The sequence below is a fragment of the Silurus aristotelis genome (assembly GCF_946808225.1).
Source record: "Silurus aristotelis genome assembly, chromosome: 27".
Lineage (NCBI taxonomy): Eukaryota > Metazoa > Chordata > Actinopteri > Siluriformes > Siluridae > Silurus > Silurus aristotelis.
In genome coordinates this window covers 2,311,698-2,332,953 of record NC_139600.1, presented here as the reverse complement: position 1 = coordinate 2,332,953, position 21,256 = coordinate 2,311,698, and the positions used below count along the sequence as shown (strand labels likewise).

At 42.4% G+C, this 21,256-nt stretch overlaps 3 protein-coding genes across 9 annotated transcripts; 1 reads left to right on the top strand and 2 right to left on the bottom strand.

Moving 5' to 3' along the window:
- The first annotated feature begins 2,278 nt into the window (after positions 1–2,278).
- LOC310721525 (tripartite motif-containing protein 16-like) lies at positions 2,279–8,313 on the top strand. The gene is made up of 6 exons (XM_083533264.1): positions 2,279–2,901; positions 5,039–5,134; positions 5,227–5,460; positions 5,568–5,724; positions 5,811–5,873; positions 7,576–8,313. The coding sequence occupies exons 1-6, from the start codon at positions 2,323–2,325 to the stop codon at positions 8,187–8,189; spliced, it is 1,743 nt and encodes a 580-aa protein (XP_083389390.1). The 5' UTR covers positions 2,279–2,322; the 3' UTR covers positions 8,190–8,313.
- A 798-nt stretch (positions 8,314–9,111) lies between these two features.
- Positions 9,112–12,883, bottom strand: LOC310721485 (uncharacterized protein). 7 transcript variants are annotated; one of them, XM_083533222.1, is made up of 3 exons: positions 11,777–12,883; positions 11,244–11,395; positions 9,112–10,433 (listed from the first exon to the last, which is right to left on the bottom strand). In XM_083533222.1, exon 3 carries the CDS (start codon positions 10,425–10,427, stop codon positions 9,462–9,464), a length of 966 nt encoding a protein of 321 aa, XP_083389348.1. In that variant the 5' UTR covers positions 10,428–10,433; positions 11,244–11,395; positions 11,777–12,883; the 3' UTR covers positions 9,112–9,461. The 7 variants fall into 7 exon arrangements, with proteins under 7 accessions (XP_083389348.1, XP_083389347.1, XP_083389343.1 ...); XM_083533221.1 differs by having other exon boundaries at positions 11,247–11,395; XM_083533217.1 differs by lacking the exon at positions 11,244–11,395 and adding an exon at positions 10,541–10,570 and having other exon boundaries at positions 11,852–12,883.
- Positions 12,884–17,808: 4,925 nt separating this feature from the next.
- LOC310721484 (uncharacterized protein) lies at positions 17,809–20,663 on the bottom strand. Its single transcript, XM_083533215.1, has 2 exons — positions 20,451–20,663; positions 17,809–19,509 (listed from the first exon to the last, which is right to left on the bottom strand). Exon 2 carries the CDS (start codon positions 19,482–19,484, stop codon positions 18,849–18,851), a length of 636 nt encoding a protein of 211 aa, XP_083389341.1. The 5' UTR covers positions 19,485–19,509; positions 20,451–20,663; the 3' UTR covers positions 17,809–18,848.
- Between the last annotated feature and the right edge of the window lie 593 nt (positions 20,664–21,256).

Here is a 21,256-nt window from a genome sequence, read left to right as displayed (position 1 = left end):
TGGCTTAGAAGGGGACAGTGTAGCTAGACAGCATCGGATGGTGGTCTGTATAATGGTTTTGGAGGTGAAGAAGAGGAAGAGGAGAGTGAAGACTGAAAGTGTGAGGTTCAGGGAAGAGGTCAGACAGGAGCTCGGTGGTGGTGAAGAGGTGCTGGATGATTGGGCAACTACTGCAGGAGTGATAAGGGAGACAGTCCTGCCCATTTATCCAGGCTAGGGCCAGCACTAAGAGTGCACCCGTTGTCTGTTGACGCAGGACTTACAGAAACTGTGTCCACAGGGAACAGAGACAGGATCTGTCAGCAGATCTAAGCAGATGGAACAGTTAAACTCGACCAAATCCACAGAGACTAGAGCTTCTGCCATTGCACCACACTTGTTCAGAGTGACTGTACAGCTCTAAGGCTTTACTTTCTTTCTCTAGAATCAAAAACATTGTGGAAGCAGGTGTGGCTTTTATGACATGAGACCTTGACCCACAACTTTCTTACATGCCATGCTGTACTTCAGGATTGTGGTGTAACAGGAAAAAGTGTTTGTTCGTGGAAGAAGCTCATTCAGTTTTTCTCTGTGAGATGTATATTGTAGGAAGTGAAGTGCAGTAAAACAATTGGCTGTTAAACAGGTGGTCTGTAAATTGGGGTGTCTGTAAACAACAATCTGTAAAGCAGTGGTTTCAAAACAATGGACTCTAAAGTGGGAGTCTGTGGTGGACTGTAAAGCAGAAGTCTATAAAAGCAGAAGATTCTAAAACAGCAGTCTATAAAATGTCAGTCTATAAAGCAGGAGTGTTGAACTCTCCTCTCTCCAAGCCTCTGTTCTGGAGCAGAATAGAGTTTTTATAGTTTTATAGATTTCTCGAACACACATCCTACATTTTTCTTTCTGAGTCTAATTGTTATATTTCCTCCCATGCTGTCTTTCACTGGTGTTATTTCTCCTCAGATAGCATTTAAAACTGCTAAGCGTTTACAATTAAACTTTTTACTGTTTGACAATGAAATAAAAAATGAAATAGAACACAGTGGCCACACCTCTTTACTGAGACAAAGAGAAATGTTCCTGTGCTGCTCTTCTGAATCTACATTAACTGCTGTTTTACAGATTACTGTTTTACAGACCTTCATTTGCAGGGAGAACTCAGAACTCAAACTGGGGTTAGATCTGTGAAAGATGGGTTTTAAACAGTGTACCACCTGAGGGGGCAGTTAAACCCAACTGCAAAGATAAACTCAAGCCAGTGGAAAGATTAATAACAAGTAAAAAGTCCATGAAACATAAAAAATAAAGAAGAAAATTAATGTAAAAAAAATAAATAAAGGCATCCAAATTCAAGATACAAAAGTAAATCCACAACTCAAAAAAAAGCAAAACCAAAATCTCAAAAATCTGGCAAAAGGTTTTAAAGTCTTTCTCTTTAGCACAGCAAAGCAAAATGCAAAAGAATAAATCCTCACAAAAGGCACAACATAACATCAAGAATCAAGCAATAAACACTGGCATTGTCACACAATTGGCAAAAATAAGCTTAAAACAATGCAGAAAATAGCACGAGAGAAAATTAGGCCCTCTGGTGGACAAAAGGAATACGGTCAGTCTATGTCCTGACAGGGCCTCAAATCTTGACAGCTGCTTTACAGGCCACCAGTTTTTACAATCACTGCTTTACAAACACCCACTTTACACATGGCAGGTTTACAGACCGAAACTTCACAAACCACCATTTTACAGACCTCCACATTACAGACTTCTGCTTTACAGACCTCCACGTTACAGACCTAAACTTTACAGACTGTTGTTTACAGTCTCCTGCTTTACAGACCCCTGCTTTATAGAATGGCACTTTACAGACTACTGATTTACAGACTGATGTTTTTCATGCCACAGATTTTTGGTTCCTGCTTAATAGACCACCACCTCACAGACTCCCATTGTACAGACCACCACATTACAGATCATTTCATAAAAATCCCTGTTTTACAGATTGTTGCTAACTGGCTCTTGTTTTACAGACTGCTGTTTAACAGCCAGTTGTTTTACTGCACTTCACTTCCTCTTCCTACAATATACATCTCACAGAGAATGGCTAAAAAAAAAATGGAAAAAAAAAAATAATAATAATCACATAATGAAGTTCTTTCAGTAACAAAACGTTTTTTTTCTGTTACACCACAATCCTGAAGTACAATATGGTGGTTTAAGAAAGTTGTGAGTCAAGGGCTCATGTCATAAGAGCCACACCTTGTTCAGCAATGTTTTTGATTCTAGAGAAAGAAAGTAAAGCCTTAGAGCTGTACAGTCACTCTGAACAAGCGTGGTGCAATGGCAGAAGCTCGAGTCTCTGTGAATTTGGACGAGTTTAACTGTTCCATCTGCTTAAATCTGCTGACAGATCCTGTCTCTGTTCCCTGTGGACACAGTTTCTGTAAGTCCTGCATCAACAGACAATGGGATGGAGAAGTTCTCAACAGAGTTTACAGCTGCCCTTTGTGTAAACAACATTTCAGTCCACGACCGATCTTGGGTCGGAACATCATGTTGGCTGAAATGGTGGAGAAGCTGAAGAAGACTCGTGTTTCTGAGAGAACCCTGGCTGGTCCTGAAGATGTGGAGTGTGATGTCTGCATCAGGCATAAACAAAAAGCTGTGAAATCCTGTCTGGTGTGTGTAGCTTCATACTGTCAAGTTCACTTTGATATGCACAATGAGCTGAACCCGGAAAACACACACAAGGTGATTGAAAGCAGGTACAGTCTCAAAGACAGGATCTGCAGCGTCCATAAAAAACCTAAAGACGTTATTTGTTCAAAAATGGAACAGTTTTTTTGCCCTGAGTGTGTTGATGGTTATTGTTTAGGCCATCACACCACTACGGTCACAAAGAAACGATATCAAGAAGAGGTAAGAGTCTGTTTTTATTCATTTTTATATTAAAAATTATCAAAGAAACAGAGGGAATTAAAGCATGTGCACAGAATACACTCTTACCAGAGATTTCTTATGTAAACATATAATAATAAGCAGTGAAGGCTGTGTGTGTGTGTGTGTGTGTGTGTGTGTGTGTGTGTGTTTCCTTTCCGGACCTCGAGCTACATCGCAAGGCTTTTGGTAGGCTTCCGTGTTGTCCACGCTCTGATTCAAGTGTCCAATGGAAGGTGTGGCGTCACTGGCAGGGTGACTTCACGACCAAGAAGCTATAAAAAGCACATGGAGTGAAGCCGACACTAGCTTCTGTTTGTTCATGAATCGCTCTGTGTGTATTTGTCTATTGTTTGTCAATCGTTTGTTTGAATATATATAGTATTATGAAGGCTACTAAGAAAGCCAAACACACCTTTCCGGCTGTGTGTGGCTTGCTTGGGAGTGGAGCACACTAAGTCAGTTCTCGTATCCATTCTTCCTTCTCCCAGAAAGTTCCTGAGGTTTTGCCATACCAGTATTGGGGTCTTTCGTTTGGCCTTGCCCTTTCACCCCGCAACTTCACAAAGTGTGTGGATGCGGCTCTGGTTCCACTGAGACTTTAGGGCATCCGCATTCTCAATTATATCGACGATTGGTTTATATTAGCTCGATCAGTGCAGTTAGCAGTCCGGCATCGAGATGTCATTCTCGCTCACATGAAAGCGCTGGGGTTTTGGCTAAAGAGTGTGCTTTCTCTATTACAGAGAACCACCTATCTGGGATTCGACCACTATGCACGCGCAGCTTTCCTCTGCCTGCATTGTGTTCATCGTTACGGCTGTCAGGAAGGCCAGACAAGACAGCCAATTACTATCAAGCAGTTTTAAATGCTGCTGCTCGGGCTCATGGCAGCAGCGTTCAGTGTGATCCCACTTGGCCACCTGCACATAAGACCCCTTCCGTGGTGGCTCAGGGCCCATGGGTTCTGATGTAAGAGCAACCCCCTCCATATGATCATGGTCACATGGATATGCCTACGTGCCTTAGATATTTAGAGAGATCCTGGGTTCCTCACGGGGCGGGGAGCAGTCATGAGTGGGTCTATGCAAACATGGCACATCAATTGCCTAGAAATGCTGGCTGTGCTTCTCACAGTTAAGACTGTTTCTTATTGGCCATTTGCTCACTGAAGAGGGTAGGAGAATTAGAGGCCTGCTGTGTGGCCCCCTCCTTTCTGGAGTTTAGTCCAGGTATGGCCAGTGCCTTTTTGTACCCTAGAATGGGTTACATCCCCAAGGTGCCCTCGGTCGTCCCATGACCTGTTAGGCTACAGGCATTCTACCCTCCTCCCTTATAGGCTCCAGACCAGGAGAAGCTCAACTGGCAGTGCCTGGTACAAGCACTGGAAACCTACGTCTACAGGACGAGTCCCCGGAGGAAGTCAGATCAGCTTCTCGTCTGCCAGTGCCGTCCGAGGAGACGCTTTCCTGCTAACAAGCAGGCCGTGAGCAGATGGATCATTGATGCTATTGCATTTTCTTTTGAGTCCTCTGGTATTCCCGCTATATTTGGTGTCAGAGAGTGTGGCAGACTCAAAGGCTTGGTCCTCTGGAGTGTCCCTCCAGACATCTGCAATGCTGCAATGCTGCAAGGTTTTATAAACTTGACCTCAGTGCCACTCCTGGCCCCTCCATCCTTTCTACCTAGCTGTGCCTATACACAGCTCGAGTTCCTAAAAGAGAACGTCTCTATGTTACGTATGTAACCCTAGACATCTGAGGGAATGAGACGATGCGTCTCTATGTCACACTGACGCTTTCTTCTCTTTTACAGAAGTTGGCGCCGGCTTCACTCCATGTGCTTTTTATAGCTTCCTGGTTGTGATGCTGTGCCTTCCATTGGACAGATTACACATGTGATTCAGAGCATAGACAAAGTGGAAGCATTCCCAAAGCGTTGCGATGCAGCATCTCGTTCCCTCAGGAAACTAGGCTTACATACGTAACCCAGAGACATTTTGAGTGCTGAACACCTTCACAGTAATCACACACATGTAACATTAAAACACTTGGTTGTACTTTGCAATTTATTCTCCACCTCCAGACATTGATCAAATAAATCTGTATAATTTTTACAGTTCCAGATTGCAAACATCCAGACAGACGTTCTCCAGAGAACCCAAGCAGCAGAAAACAGCATAAAAGATTTGAAGAAAGCACTTAATACAATCAAGGTCTTTACTGAGTATAAAAGTAGATAATCACAACATGTAAAGACGGAGCTCTTACACTTATTATATCTAATAAAATCCTGGTTTTATAATAGACTTCTGCAAAGACGACACTGGATCAGACTGAGAAGATATTTGCAGAGCTGATCAGATCAGCTGAAAGGAAACGCTCAGAGATCAGAGGAATAATCAAAGCTACAGAAGAAGCTGAAGTTCAACGAGCAGAGAAAATGCTGCATTTTCTGGAACAGGAAGTGACTGAGCTGAAAGAGCGAGATAAGAAATTGGTTCAGCTTTCAAATTTAGAAGATGACTTCCTGTTCGTCAAGGTAACACGCTTCTCTCTTCATGTTCAGTTCCATTACATTGATGGGATGGTTTTTAATCATGTGCAAATACACAACTAATGAAACTTACTGGTAAACATCCGTCCCAGACCTCCATGTCCCTCTTCAACTTGTCAAAGTTTTCTGATGCGCCACAATTTACAGTCAATCTGACACCCTTTAAAGAAATACAGAGCTCGGTGTCTGAGCTGGAAATAAAATGTAAAGAGTTCTGCATGAGTGAATTATCTCCAGGTTCCAGAGCAGGTAAGAACATGAACAGACAAGCAGACAAACTGTATATGTGTGTTAGTTTTCTCTTTTTAATGTTTATATTGGTTTTACTCTCTCAGCTGTCAACAGATGTCACATGATCCTAACTTCTGTTCCAATATTTCGAGAAGATTTCCTTCAGTGTAAGTTACTAAAGAACGGATTTACAGTTAATTTTATCAATGATGTGTGCATAAGTTGTTACTGCAGTGGCTGTGAAAAATGTGAGTTTTTATGGTTTTTGAGAGACACATGAATGTTCCTTTGTTTTACAGACTCAATAATGTAACATTATTAATTTGTATCAAACTGTCATCTCAGGCTAACATTAGGTTTTGGATGAAATACATGCAGCTATAAGTTAGTGTTAGAGTGTATGTTTATATCACTATAAGAGGACAGTTAAGACGGTGTGTAAAATGTAGATTAAAAATCATAAATCTTTAATCTGTTCAGAATGGAACAAAAAGAAACATGAGAAACATTTTATAGAAATATTTCATACATTTTGAAATTGATGGCTGGTTTTGAGGGCCACGTTTCCCACTGTGTAGCATCACGTCTTCTATCCGTATACATCTGAGGACCGAGGAGACCAGTTGCTAAAGTTTTGGGAGAGAAATGTTGTCTCACATGTGTCTGATACAGGATTCTAGCTGCCCAACAGTTCTGGGTTTTCTTTGTTGTATTTTTCATTTCATGATGCGCCAGAAGTTTTCCTTTTTGTTTTAGCCAGTTTAGCACCCGGACTCTTCTACTACAAAGTCATGCTATTGTAATAGACGCAGTATGCAGTCAGCATTGTCTTGCTCAAATATGCAAGCTCTTTCCTGAAAAATATATTTTCTCAATGGAAACTTTTGTTGCTCTAAAACTTGTATGTAGCATTTAGCATTGATGGAGCATTTCCAAATGTGCAAGCTGCCCATTTTACAGGCACTAATGCTCTCCCATACCATCAGAGATGCGACTTATTGAACTGACCACTGATAACATGCCAGATGGTCCCGCTCCTCTTTAGTCCGGAGGAAGAAATTACAATTTTAATTTGTCTGACCACAGAACAGTTTTCCATTTTGCCTCAGTACATTTGAATATATATTTAAATGTACAAGTATGGGTTTATTAGATTTGAAAATCATTGTATTCTGTTTTCAGTGTCCCAACTTTTTTTAGATTGGGGTCTTACATGTAGGGTAAATTGTAAAAGTGAACCAACATGGCTACCATTTCATACTCCCATACAGCACCATGCAGTTCAGTCTGGACTGTGGCTCATTGGAAGCGACTTCACTATACAACAAGACGATGAGTCGAAGTGTACGTCTGAGCTCTGTCATGTGATATCTATCATCGTATGACCTACCCAGTCACCGCACCTTAATCCTATTGAACTGCTCCATTATGAACTGGATCACAAGAACCTAATTTCCAACTAGTGAAGAACATCATTGGAGAGTTTTCCAAGAGAAACAGCAAAGAATTTCAGCTGAATGTTCAGAGAAACGAACTGCCCGGATGCTGGGAGTGTGTGAAGCTGTTCTTTTGCTAAGGGAGGATTTTCAACTGAAAATAAAGTGGAACATCTGGACACTTATAGATTTGTTTGGCCAAAGTAAATCTTCATACCGTTTCATCACCGAGTTTGTTTTCATAGAAGAGCAACATGCATGTGTCTCTCAAACAGCATAAAACACTCCACAGTATCCACAGTTTTCACAGGAACTTCCTGAAACCATTAAAGAGTGATGCTTTAATATGAACCTGCACTTCCTTTTGTACTGCTTTTACAGAAAACATCTGATCCATCACGATCCAGAACTAATAGTGTGTTTACTGTTACAGATTTTCAGCAGTTGACAGTGGATACTAGAACGTCCCACGGACACCTCCAGCTTTCTGAGGGTAACAAAAATATAACCTTTGACAACTCAAAACCAAACAATACCCATGAGCCTGAGAGCTTTAACTACTACGCTCAGACTCTGTGTAGGGAAGCTCTTCAGGAACGCTGTTACTGGGAAGTGGAATGGGGAGGACAGCAGGTTCACATTGCAGCGTCATACAGAGGAGTGGAAAGAAAAGGCTGCACAACATCTGTGGGTTTTGGATTCAACGATAAATCCTGGAGTTTACGCTGTAATTCCTCTCAGTTTGCATTTTTTCATGACTCCTATAAAACAGTTATTTCAGGTCCATTGTCCAGAAGAATAGGAATTTATCTGGATCACAGAGCCGGGACTCTGTCCTTCTACAGCATCACAGACACCATGAAGCTCCTTCATCGAGTCCGCACCCTTTTCACCGAACCCCTGTATGGAGGATTCTGGGTGTTTGATGACTCCAGTGTGAAACTGTGTGGGAAAAATGAGAAGCTGCCTCCTCAAACACAAATTACTCCTGTTAGTGCATCTTTTCATGGGTATCAGTTTCAGTTTGAAGAGGAATGTAATTGGTAAGACTAGGCTAGCATTATATTGCTAATCATTTATTAATAGTTATGTTAGGAAAATAAACAGGATTGTGTAAACCATTTATTGCATAATCACAGTCATTATTGTGTTTACTGATAAATGGCATATATATATACAGTACAGACTATGAAAATTGTAGATTCACACTGAAGGCATCAAAACTATGAATTAACACGTGGAATTATATATGGAATTATATACATAACAAAAAAGTGTGAAACAACTGAAAAATGTTATATTGTAGGTTCTTCAAAGTAGCCACCTTTTGCTTTGATTACTGCTTTGCACACTCTTGGCATTCTCTTGATGAGCTTCAAGAGGTAGTCACCTGAAATGGTCTTCCAACAGTCTTGAAGGAGTTCCCCGAGAGATGCTTGGCACTTGTTGGCCCTTTTGCCTTCACTCTGCGGTCCAGCTCACCCCTAAACCATCTCGATTGGGTTCAGGTCCGGTGACTGTGGAGGCCAGGTCATCTGCAGCACCCCATCACTCTCCTTCTTGGTCAAATAGCCCTTGATGCCTTCAGTGTGACTCTACAATTTTCATAGTCATGAAAATAAAGAAAACTCTTTGAATGAGAAGGTGTGTCCAAACTTTTGGTCTGTACTGTATATAAACCATAAGGATGTTAATTTAGTCATTGGGTGTGTGTGGTTGTAGTAATTACTCAGTGTGGTAATTTGGAGATTTGTTCTTTGTTTAAGAATTAGGATAATTTGCATTATTTTCCTTTTTTTTTTTTAAGTTGCAGAATCAAAAACACCTCAAGTGGAAACCAGTCTTTGGATCTTGTATGGAGAAAACTCTATTATTATAAACACATTATATTGTACTGTGTATTTATACTTTATTTTATCAGCATTGAAAGTTTTTTTTTGTTTGTTTTTTGTTAAGATAAAATAAATCATTTCAATTATTTCCAAGTTTATTAAATAAAGAATGTATTATTATCACTGTACATATAAATGCATATTTGTATATATAGAATACAAATTTCATATAGGAATAAGAATGTTATGAGTAAATATTACAGCATATTTAAACAATTTCTGAGACAGAGAGAATTAAATAAATAAATAAATAAATAAATAAATAAATAAATAAATAAATAAAGCCCTGTGTAACGTGTTTATGTTCTAAAAGCCTTCAAACATCTAATCGCTCCTATAAATAGATGAGAAATATTTTCCCAGTGAGACTTGTGTGTTTATATTATGATCATCTCAATCTTTCTATCATTTCTTTTTGTATCTGATACTACAGTATGGTACATTCACAACAGTTCCTCCTGGTAGATGTGTTCCCTGAACCTGAAACCTTCAAACCTGAACATTTGTTCCCTGAGATATTCTGTGATTTGTTTGGTGGATTGTTTCCTGGATCGTTCTCTTGCTTGTTCAATGGATTGTTCTCTTGATTGTTCTCTTGAATGTTCTCTCGATTGTTCTCCTGAATGTTCTCTTGATTGTTCTCTTGAATGTTCTTTTGATTGTTCTCTTGAATGTTCTCTTGAATGTTCCCTGGATTGTTCTCTTGATCGTTCTCTTGGTTGTTCTCTTGTTTGCTCTCTGGTTCGTTCAGTGGCTCCAGGCAGGTGACCCGGTTCCTCTGAGAATCAACATCTGGCACTAAAGTGATGGTCATTTGATTGACAGGAGATGTGCTTTTGGGTTGAGGAATATTAATGTTCAGACTTCTGATGATCTCTGGTTTCCACCAAAACCCAGTTCTCCAGAGATAATCAATTAAACTAAGACCCCTGATGATTTTCAGGAGGTTCTTGCTGACGTTGTACGTGGCATCTGCGTTGTAGGTGGAACGATCCTTATGTTCGGTCACGTAAACTTTTTCAAACCACTCATTATCCATGCTGACTATGATGCGGTCCATGTTGCTGTTGTCATGGTGACGGGTGTGCTCCTCCCGGACGTAATGGGGTAATTCGTACGATCGGGGTTTGTTCAGATTCCCCAGCACGTAATACGGCAGGTCCACGTCGGGCAGGAGTTTAACCCTGTTTCTTTCATAACGGTTCTGAAACAGGTGGAACCCGAACTCTCCTTTGTCTGGATCACATCTGGACAACATTTCATTGTCGAGGTCAAACGAGAGGCCATCGTTAGCAAACCAGTAGAGCAGCTTGAGTCCGTGCCGTGGAGAAGGACGACCGAATCGACACTGCTCCAGGTGATCCATCTCATCCAGGGTCGGTAATCTGCTCATGGTGACCTGAACAATCACAATGACACATTTAGCACAGCGATTCTCAGGTAATTTGTCTTTCGTGACGCGCGATTGTTGATTCGTTTTCAAGTTTTAGCGTCGACTTGTTTTACCTTCTGAATAAAGTGGAACATCTGTAGAACCTGCAGAAAAATAAGTGTTGAAGTCTGAGCCTCAGCGGCATTGGTGTTATATAGAAAACTGTATCAGGGTTGAAAGTTGGGGCTCAGGATTGGCTGGGGGTCCTGTCAATCATTTTTTTTATTAGCACTCCCCTTACAAAACACATGATGGAGTCTGGAAGCTGATGGAGACTGAACACTGAAGCAGGACACAGACACGCAGACTCCTGGACAGGGTTGTGAACATGATCCCTATCATAACGCTGTTTTTATTACAATATAAACGACAGAAGCTTCCCTGCAGAAGTTCCTAATCACTCAGTCAGAGGTTCCAAAGGGAACAAAGAAGTGAAGTCCATGCTAACGCTAACTCCGGGTTAACCACCATATTGTGGGCGGAGCTTTGTGTAACTCGGTTCTGTTCAGAAGAGCAAACGACATGAACTCAAGAGTACTGCTAGGGTCACATGACCACAGGAGAACGCAGCTGTTGTTTTCTTTTAATTGTGTGTGTGTGTGTGTGTGTGTGTGTGTGTGTGTGTGTGTGTGTAATTATAGACAGGTGAACAGGGTGTGTAGAGATTCAAGCTGGGAAAGACAATAATAACATGATGATGATGTGTTAGAAATATTCAGCACACAGTCACAGATCATATCTACACCCATATACACCTGAGCAGGGATTCAAACTCACAACCTTCTCATCAGATGTCCAGCGTTTTATCTACTGAGCTTCCTTCAGCTCGAAATCGGTCTCGGCAGCTTTAAGGTATCGTTTTTATAGAAACGTTTTACGGGAGGAGTCACGCCTCAGATCATACGAACACAATCTGAATTCTTGGTATCCTGGGAAATGCAGACACAGAGTGAGAGATGGAGAGAGGGTTTTATGTTACTCCTGAATCCCACCACAGAGGAAGATCTTAATGCTCACCACAGGAGACAGTTTTCTACATCAGCACTAATTCATCTCCCACTCACTTTTACTTCATAACAAAAAATCACTAATCACATTTTTTTTATTTTATCAATAATAATTACAATAATAATACAATTAAGAAGGAAATTAATAGAAGTGATTGGTTAAAAATAAAAAATAAAAAATACAAATGTCATATACTCAATATAAATGAAACAATATTTTACACACACACACACGTATTCCATCTGGTTTCCGCGGCTGAACAAAACATAAACCTGTGATAAACCATGAAAACAAAGTCATACCTCTGATAGTGCAGCGGTGAGGAGCTTCTCCAGAGAGGAAGAGAGAGAGAGAGAAGGAAGGAAAGTGAAACTTACAGTAATCAGGAAGAGGAGGAGGAGTAGTAACATCTCAGAGTCAGCATCATGGTCCTTACTTTCACTATGCAGTGCAGATGTTCTAGTGCAAATATTCTCCTAGATCTATAACAGAACCATTTCTAAACCTTCTACGGGGTGAAACCAAATAAATACTTTATTTAGCAGCGTTTTTTAACACCAGCACCTTCAAAAAAGTTCTCAGCGTTCTTCTGGAACGTGTCCTGGGAGTCTTCTTTTCGAAGCGGGCCAAGCACCGGATCTCAGATCACCAGATCTCCAGAAGATGAAGACGGAGAAGTCTGCAGGAGCCAAATCTTGAGAGTAGGTGTGGGAGCAGACGTAAGATGTTAAGGTTTTCATTGGGAGGGACGACAATGAACGGGACTAGAAACATGTTTATTAGAGGGACAGCGCATAAGACGAGGTGAGGGAGGTGAGATTGAGATGGTTTGGACATGTGCAGAGGAGGGACATGGGGTATATCAGTAGGAGAATGCTGAGGATGGAGCCACCAGGAAGTGGTGAGGGAAGACATGCAGGTAGTTGGGTTGAAAAAGGCAGATGTAGAGGACAGGGGGGTATGGAGACGGATGATCTGCTGTGGCGCCCCCTAATGGGAGCAGCCAAAAGAAGAAGAAAAAGAAGAAGTTCTCTGACGATCACCACATTTTTGGAGGTTGGAGCTCATCTGAGTTCTTCCTGAACTCTTGTCTTCTTCCGGCTGTGTTCCTCAAAACACCTGGAACCTTATTACTGTAAGTAATGAAATCGTTAATGAGAAATAATCACCAACGTCTGACCAATCAGAGTGCAGGATTTTGAGTTAATCTCAGTACAGCTGCAGTAGTTAACAGAAACAGGAAGAGAAAGGAGAACACTGAGGCGTTTCTCGTGTAGTTTGAAGGAGGATGAAGATAATGATGATGGTGGTGGTGTTGCTGGTGTGCTGGTGGTGGTGGTGCAGAGTGCAGATGTAAATCCTGGCTGGTAGGACAATGCGATTGAGCTCTGAAAGATCCTTCACACGGAGGCCTGTTTGCTCTTCTGTTCAGAAGAGCAAACGACATGAACTCAAGAGTACTGCTAGGGTCACATGACCACAGGAGAACGCAGCTGTTGTTTTCTTTTAATTGTGTGTGTGTGTGTGTGTGTGTGTGTGTGTGTGTGTGTGTGTAATTATAGACAGGTGAACAGGGTGTGTAGAGATTCAAGCTGGGAAAGACAATAATAACATGATGATGATGTGTTAGAAATATTCAGCACACAGTCACAGATCATATCTACACCCATATACACCTGAGCAGGGATTCAAACTCACAACCTTCTCATCAGATGTCCAGCGTTTTATCTACTGAGCTTCCTTCAGCTCGAAATCGGTCTCGGCAGCTTTAAGGTATCGTTTTTATAGAAACGTTTTACGGGAGGAGTCACGCCTCAGATCATACGAACACAATCTGAATTCTTGGTATCCTGGGAAATGCAGACACAGAGTGAGAGATGGAGAGAGGGTTTTATGTTACTCCTGAATCCCACCACAGAGGAAGATCTTAATGCTCACCACAGGAGACAGTTTTCTACATCAGCACTAATTCATCTCCCACTCACTTTTACTTCATAACAAAAAATCACTAATCACATTTTTTTTATTTTATCAATAATAATTACAATAATAATACAATTAAGAAGGAAATTAATAGAAGTGATTGGTTAAAAATAAAAAATAAAAAATACAAATGTCATATACTCAATATAAATGAAACAATATTTTACACACACACACACGTATTCCATCTGGTTTCCGCGGCTGAACAAAACATAAACCTGTGATAAACCATGAAAACAAAGTCATACCTCTGATAGTGCAGCGGTGAGGAGCTTCTCCAGAGAGGAAGAGAGAGAGAGAGAAGGAAGGAAAGTGAAACTTACAGTAATCAGGAAGAGGAGGAGGAGTAGTAACATCTCAGAGTCAGCATCATGGTCCTTACTTTCACTATGCAGTGCAGATGTTCTAGTGCAAATATTCTCCTAGATCTATAACAGAACCATTTCTAAACCTTCTACGGGGTGAAACCAAATAAATACTTTATTTAGCAGCGTTTTTTAACACCAGCACCTTCAAAAAAGTTCTCAGCGTTCTTCTGGAACGTGTCCTGGGAGTCTTCTTTTCGAAGCGGGCCAAGCACCGGATCTCAGATCACCAGATCTCCAGAAGATGAAGACGGAGAAGTCTGCAGGAGCCAAATCTTGAGAGTAGGTGTGGGAGCAGACGTAAGATGTTAAGGTTTTCATTGGGAGGGACGACAATGAACGGGACTAGAAACATGTTTATTAGAGGGACAGCGCATAAGACGAGGTGAGGGAGGTGAGATTGAGATGGTTTGGACATGTGCAGAGGAGGGACATGGGGTATATCAGTAGGAGAATGCTGAGGATGGAGCCACCAGGAAGTGGTGAGGGAAGACATGCAGGTAGTTGGGTTGAAAAAGGCAGATGTAGAGGACAGGGGGGTATGGAGACGGATGATCTGCTGTGGCGCCCCCTAATGGGAGCAGCCAAAAGAAGAAGAAAAAGAAGAAGTTCTCTGACGATCACCACATTTTTGGAGGTTGGAGCTCATCTGAGTTCTTCCTGAACTCTTGTCTTCTTCCGGCTGTGTTCCTCAAAACACCTGGAACCTTATTACTGTAAGTAATGAAATCGTTAATGAGAAATAATCACCAACGTCTGACCAATCAGAGTGCAGGATTTTGAGTTAATCTCAGTACAGCTGCAGTAGTTAACAGAAACAGGAAGAGAAAGGAGAACACTGAGGCGTTTCTCGTGTAGTTTGAAGGAGGATGAAGATAATGATGATGGTGGTGGTGTTGCTGGTGTGCTGGTGGTGGTGGTGCAGAGTGCAGATGTAAATCCTGGCTGGTAGGACAATGCGATTGAGCTCTGAAAGATCCTTCACACGGAGGCCTGTTTGCTCTTCTGTTCAGAAGAGCAAACGACATGAACTCAAGAGTACTGCTAGGGTCACATGACCACAGGAGAACGCAGCTGTTGTTTTCTTTTAATTGTGTGTGTGTGTGTGTGTGTGTGTGTGTGTGTGTGTGTGTGTAATTATAGACAGGTGAACAGGGTGTGTAGAGATTCAAGCTGGGAAAGACAATAATAACATGATGATGATGTGTTAGAAATATTCAGCACACAGTCACAGATCATATCTACACCCATATACACCTGAGCAGGGATTCAAACTCACAACCTTCTCATCAGATGTCCAGCGTTTTATCTACTGAGCTTCCTTCAGCTCGAAATCGGTCTCGGCAGCTTTAAGGTATCGTTTTTATAGAAACGTTTTACGGGAGGAGTCACGCCTCAGATCATACGAACACAATCTGAATTCTTGGTATCCTGGGAAATGCAGACACAGAGTGAGAGATGGAGAGAGGGTTTTATGTTACTCCTGAATCCCACCACAGAGGAAGATCTTAATGCTCACCACAGGAGACAGTTTTCTACATCAGCACTAATTCATCTCCCACTCACTTTTACTTCATAACAAAAAATCACTAATCACATTTTTTTTATTTTATCAATAATAATTACAATAATAATACAATTAAGAAGGAAATTAATAGAAGTGATTGGTTAAAAATAAAAAATAAAAAATACAAATGTCATATACTCAATATAAATGAAACAATATTTTACACACACACACACGTATTCCATCTGGTTTCCGCGGCTGAACAAAACATAAACCTGTGATAAACCATGAAAACAAAGTCATACCTCTGATAGTGCAGCGGTGAGGAGCTTCTCCAGAGAGGAAGAGAGAGAGAGAGAAGGAAGGAAAGTGAAACTTACAGTAATCAGGAAGAGGAGGAGGAGTAGTAACATCTCAGAGTCAGCATCATGGTCCTTACTTTCACTATGCAGTGCAGATGTTCTAGTGCAAATATTCTCCTAGATCTATAACAGAACCATTTCTAAACCTTCTACGGGGTGAAACCAAATAAATACTTTATTTAGCAGCGTTTTTTAACACCAGCACCTTCAAAAAAGTTCTCAGCGTTCTTCTGGAACGTGTCCTGGGAGTCTTCTTTTCGAAGCGGGCCAAGCACCGGATCTCAGATCACCAGATCTCCAGAAGATGAAGACGGAGAAGTCTGCAGGAGCCAAATCTTGAGAGTAGGTGTGGGAGCAGACGTAAGATGTTAAGGTTTTCATTGGGAGGGACGACAATGAACGGGACTAGAAACATGTTTATTAGAGGGACAGCGCATAAGACGAGGTGAGGGAGGTGAGATTGAGATGGTTTGGACATGTGCAGAGGAGGGACATGGGGTATATCAGTAGGAGAATGCTGAGGATGGAGCCACCAGGAAGTGGTGAGGGAAGACATGCAGGTAGTTGGGTTGAAAAAGGCAGATGTAGAGGACAGGGGGGTATGGAGACGGATGATCTGCTGTGGCGCCCCCTAATGGGAGCAGCTAAAAGAAGAAGAAAAAGAAGAAGTTCTCTGACGATCACCACATTTTTGGAGGTTGGAGCTCATCTGAGTTCTTCCTGAACTCTTGTCTTCTTCCGGCTGTGTTCCTCAAAACACCTGGAACCTTATTACTGTAAGTAATGAAATCGTTAATGAGAAATAATCACCAACGTCTGACCAATCAGAGTGCAGGATTTTGAGTTAATCTCAGTACAGCTGCAGTAGTTAACAGAAACAGGAAGAGAAAGGAGAACACTGAGGCGTTTCTCGTGTAGTTTGAAGGAGGATGAAGATAATGATGATGGTGGTGGTGTTGCTGGTGTGCTGGTGGTGGTGGTGCAGAGTGCAGATGTAAATCCTGGCTGGTAGGACAATGCGATTGAGCTCTGAAAGATCCTTCACACGGAGGCCTGATTCCCCGACGCCATTTAGCTGCCCTCAGGAAGTCCTCTTTCTGCATGGTCTTTATGGTTCTCACGAGCTCCCGGCTGATGCGGAACGTATGGGATGGGTCGAAGTTCATTCTGGTCTCGTGGCACGTCACGTAGATGTCGAGGAACGTCCCGGATCGCAGGGTGACGATGATGCGATCGGAGTTGCTCTTGTCCTGGAAGCCGGTGTATCTCTCTCGGACGTACTCAGGCAGGGATTTGACTCCTGACACACTCAGGTTCCCGAGCTCGTAGTAGACCAGGCCGCTGGAGTCTGGAAGCAGGTGACCTTTTCCTCCTTCATCTCTGTTGCGGAAGATCCGAAAGCCGAAGTCACCAGAAGACGGACTGCAGAGAGAAACCATCTGATTGTTCCGATCGACTTCGACGCAGCGATGAACAAACCAGTAGAGCAGCCGAAGTCCGTGGCGAGGAGACGGCTGGCCGAACCGCGAGCACTGCAGCTCATCCATGCTGCTCAGGGTTTTCATCCTGCACACGATCCGAAATCACACCACACGGTTGTTCGCTCGATCACACAAGTGTATATTCCTCTCTGAGCTTCGGAATTCAAATGACTCTGGAATTACGGCACACTTACACCCATTAGTCACAGCTTTTCCACCTGCAGGAGTTCTAGATGATCAGAGTAAACGATTCGAAATAAAGTGAAACAGTACCTGCTCCGACTCGAGTTCCGAGAGTCGATCGGTGCGAATGTGGTGAGTAAATATTACAGAGGTGGAGCGCTGCGAGGATGGATGAGGAACGTGTTCTGGGAGGGACCTGCTCTTCAGGATCAACTGGAAATCCTCATTTTACATTCAAACCATTAATACCTTCAGCATCGAGTCATTCAAATCCGATCCGCTTCAGTTCTACACCCCGAGCGAAGGATCGTCAACGGAATCGATCGCAATTATACGGAGCGGAAACGCAGAGATCATCAGGCGGATCCCAAACAGAAACGTTTTTATTTCGATCGACCAATCACATGGAATCACGCACTGAATATACACTCGGTAAATGATGGAAACACACGATGACTTTAATGACTTTATTGTAATCATATCACAAATTTATAAAAAGAAACGGATAAACACTGACAAATATTTCTGCTCGGTTAATTACAGCACGTGTCTACGATCACGTGTCAGAATACTTATATATGTTTTTCCTCCTGGACCCCTGGTACAGATGAACGTCTTTGACTCCCTCAGCTCGCTTCACACATTAGCGCTGAACCTACACAAACCATAGAGGACACACACACACACACACACACACACACACACACGCACACACACACACACACACACACACACACACACGTGTTTACTGCAAACAATGACGCTTTATCTCCGTTTACTGCAAAGGGAGGAGTGCAAAAGTTTGTACCCCCAGGACAAAGTGCTTTTTTTTTTTTCTCTTTTTTGCAACTTTATCATTTATACCTTTCTCATAAAATGTATCTTTATTCAATTCTTGATTTTTTTGTTTGTTTGTTTGTTTGTTTGTTCTGGAATCCTGGAGTTTGTTGGACCTCTCCGGCAAAAGACCCCGGAAAATACGTTTTTTAAATTCATAGTTTTTTTTGGAATGCAATGTTACGGAATGAAATATTCACGCCAGTGTGAACACGTCGCTCCTGATTCGGCGGAAACCCGCCAATAAATCCACTCCACACACACACACACACACACACACACACACTCAGAGTCAGGGGGGAAAGTTCCTGGTGTTCAGAGTCGGGTTTTGCACCTCCACGTCCATTGAAATCGCCTGTGGATGCGAGATTCCTGAGACAGAGGTTTTTTAACAGCGTCTAAACCAAATCGAAGACGGAAAATGCTGAATAAGCGTCAAAAATTGCAATGTATAAAAAAGCTTTTGCGTATTCCCAGCCCAAACATAAACTTCTGCGATGAAATCAAATCTGTCGAAATTACACAAAAACAAAATTCCAGGTATATTTTAGTGAAACTCCGCCCCCTTACTGAGAGAGGAACCCTGTAAGAAACATGTCCGAATGAAATGAAAAGCCGAACGTGAAATCCTGCAGGACATTCGATGAGAGCGGAGTTTACAGGATCACGCAGTAATCCCAGAATCCTCGGCCGCTGGATGGTTCGGCGGCGTTATTGATTTTGATGCCAACTTCTTTCCCGTATGGAGCAGGAGGAGTTACGGCGCAGGGGAACGTTCCTGTAGATTCCACTCCCATCTTGCTCAGGAAAATGGTATTCTTCTTGCGACTGATGTATTTAATGACTTTAATATTAATGCGGTAGGTTTTATCCGGGTCATAGTTCCACTCGTCTCCGTGTTCGGTCACGTAAACTTTATCAAAGCAGCCGTGTTTAAAGCTGACGATGATGCGGTCCTTGTTGCTGTCGTCATAGCGACCGGTGTACGCTTCTTGGATGTACTCGGGCAGCTGCTTCGCTCCGGCGCTGTTCAGATTCCCCACCACGTAGTACGGGAAGTTACTGTTCGGCAGGAGCTGACCGAAGTTCTGGTCAAATCGATTCTCAAAAAGGTGGAACCCAAAATGCTCACTGTCAGGATCACAGAGTGGAACCATCTCATCATTCCTATTAACATACAGGCACTCTGTACAGAACCAGTGTAGAAGGTGGAGGCCGTGCCGTGGAGAAGGTCTACCGAATCCAACCTGTTTCAGCTGGTCCGTGTGAGACAGTTCCTTCACACGGAGCATGGTCAAGTCAGGGGCTCAGGGCCTTCTGTAAAAGATTCGATTAGATCTGATTAAACACTTATTCTCTAAACGAGAATGAATCAACCTTCTGACCAATCAGAACCCTGTCAAATCAAATACCCCAACACTTCAGCGTGTTCTCGTGAAGTCTCTCCAGGTTGCTGTGGAAGAGCGAACCCTAGAGGACACGAGGATGGAGATCGCATTATCGTGAGATGTTTCTGGTGCACGAACACACGGATGGATGGAGCGCAAGTGAGCAGGGAAGCGTGAGAAGAAAAGTCAAGGAGATGGAGCCATTCAGATTAGACTGCACATCAGGTCCTAATGGACGTCATCATCCACTGCTAAAATTTATTCCAACACTCAGGAGCATATGGAGCAATGATGACGTTCCCCGGACAGGTTCTTGGACCTGAAGTTCCATAAGTCATAATAGATGACTAAAGTCTGATCCACACCTGTACCTTCTAAACCGCCATCTAAATTTACACTGACTGTATAGACTGAGGGACATGGAATGTTTTTCCGAGAAGCCGACCTTCACATCTCAGAGGATTCGTGGAAATGTTTAAGGTTCTTCAGCTCTGTTCCTCTGCTGCCATCTAAAGGGCTTTTCTCCTCATGCTACCGTGGTGATGATTTTTTCATCTGTGTGTTTGTGCAACAGGAAGATTGCAGTAACATCTCACTTGACACAAACCAGTGCATAATAAAGATTCACACGTTTTACTGTGGAATTCTGCAGACGCTTCTGAGAAACTGGAGCTGAGAACCTGGTGAAGAAGTTCTGTGTTATATTCGGTGTTTTCAGCTCTGCCTCTGCTCTCTGCCCTCACTACTGATAATCCTCCCATCACACTAGTCTCACACTCGTTTCAAATCCAGCACCATGGAAACGTTCTACAGGGCGTGAGATGATGCAAGTGGAGATACGGTCTGGTAAAGAATGGAATTAAGACTTACATGAAGCTGGAGCAGGAACGAGTGTAAGCTCCTGTAGGCAACCTGAACTCTGATCACTAAAAGTTTCGCTTCTGGTCTAATGAAAGTGAAAGAGAGAAGGGAGGGATTAGAGGAAGAATGTGTGTGTGTGTGTGTGTGTGTGTGTGTGTGTGTGTGTGTGTGTGTGTGTGTGTGTGTGTGTGTGTGTGTGTGTGTGTGTGTTTCTTAAAGGGAAAAATACACATAAATTATACCGTTTCAAATCCACACATATCTTTTCCACAACCTGGTTCTGGGTCACGACCTCCTGGAGTTAAAGTGAACATCTCTACAAACTCTTCCTCATCCTCAACCTCCTCCTCCTCCTTCTTCTTCTCCTCAACCTCTTCATCATCTACATCGTTCTCCTCCTCCTCCTCCTCCCTCTCCCTCTTTTGATCCTCCTCATTTGAATCCTACTCGATTATAACCTCATCAACAACTCCCTTTTCATTCTTCTCCTCACCCTCATCTTCATCCGCCTCGTTCTTTTCGTCCTCGTTTTAATCCTCATCCATTTTAGTCATCATCATTCCTTATATCCTTATTCTCCTCCATCTTTCAGTTCTATGGAGTTTCTGTGTATTTTTAGTAAACCCACAGCTCAGAGAAACATCTCTGGTATGTGGCCCATCAGGTTAAAAAAAAAAAAAAAGGCGGGGCTACACACCTGTCAATCAAGCTCAAATATTCATCTCATTTCTCATGGCATCATAAACTTTCAAATATAAACTCGTAAAATGTTGTTTTTTAAATCTAATCCTGTGTGTGTGTGTGTGTGTGTGTGT

Coding starts and splice junctions, on each gene's coding strand:
- LOC310721485 (XM_083533216.1), bottom strand. CDS start 11,884: ATGTTACTACTCCTCCTCCTCTTCCTGATTACTGTAAGTTTCACTTTC. Junction 10,434..11,776: donor TCACCGCTGCACTATCAGAG/GTATGACTTTGT, acceptor GTGATTGTTCAG/GTCACCATGAGCAGATTACC.
- LOC310721525 (XM_083533264.1), top strand. CDS start 2,323: ATGGCAGAAGCTCGAGTCTCTGTGAATTTGGACGAGTTTAACTGTTCC. Junction 2,902..5,038: donor AGAAACGATATCAAGAAGAG/GTAAGAGTCTGT, acceptor TAATTTTTACAG/TTCCAGATTGCAAACATCCA. Junction 5,135..5,226: donor AAGCACTTAATACAATCAAG/GTCTTTACTGAG, acceptor GTTTTATAATAG/ACTTCTGCAAAGACGACACT.
- LOC310721484 (XM_083533215.1), bottom strand. CDS start 19,484: ATGCTCCGTGTGAAGGAACTGTCTCACACGGACCAGCTGAAACAGGTT.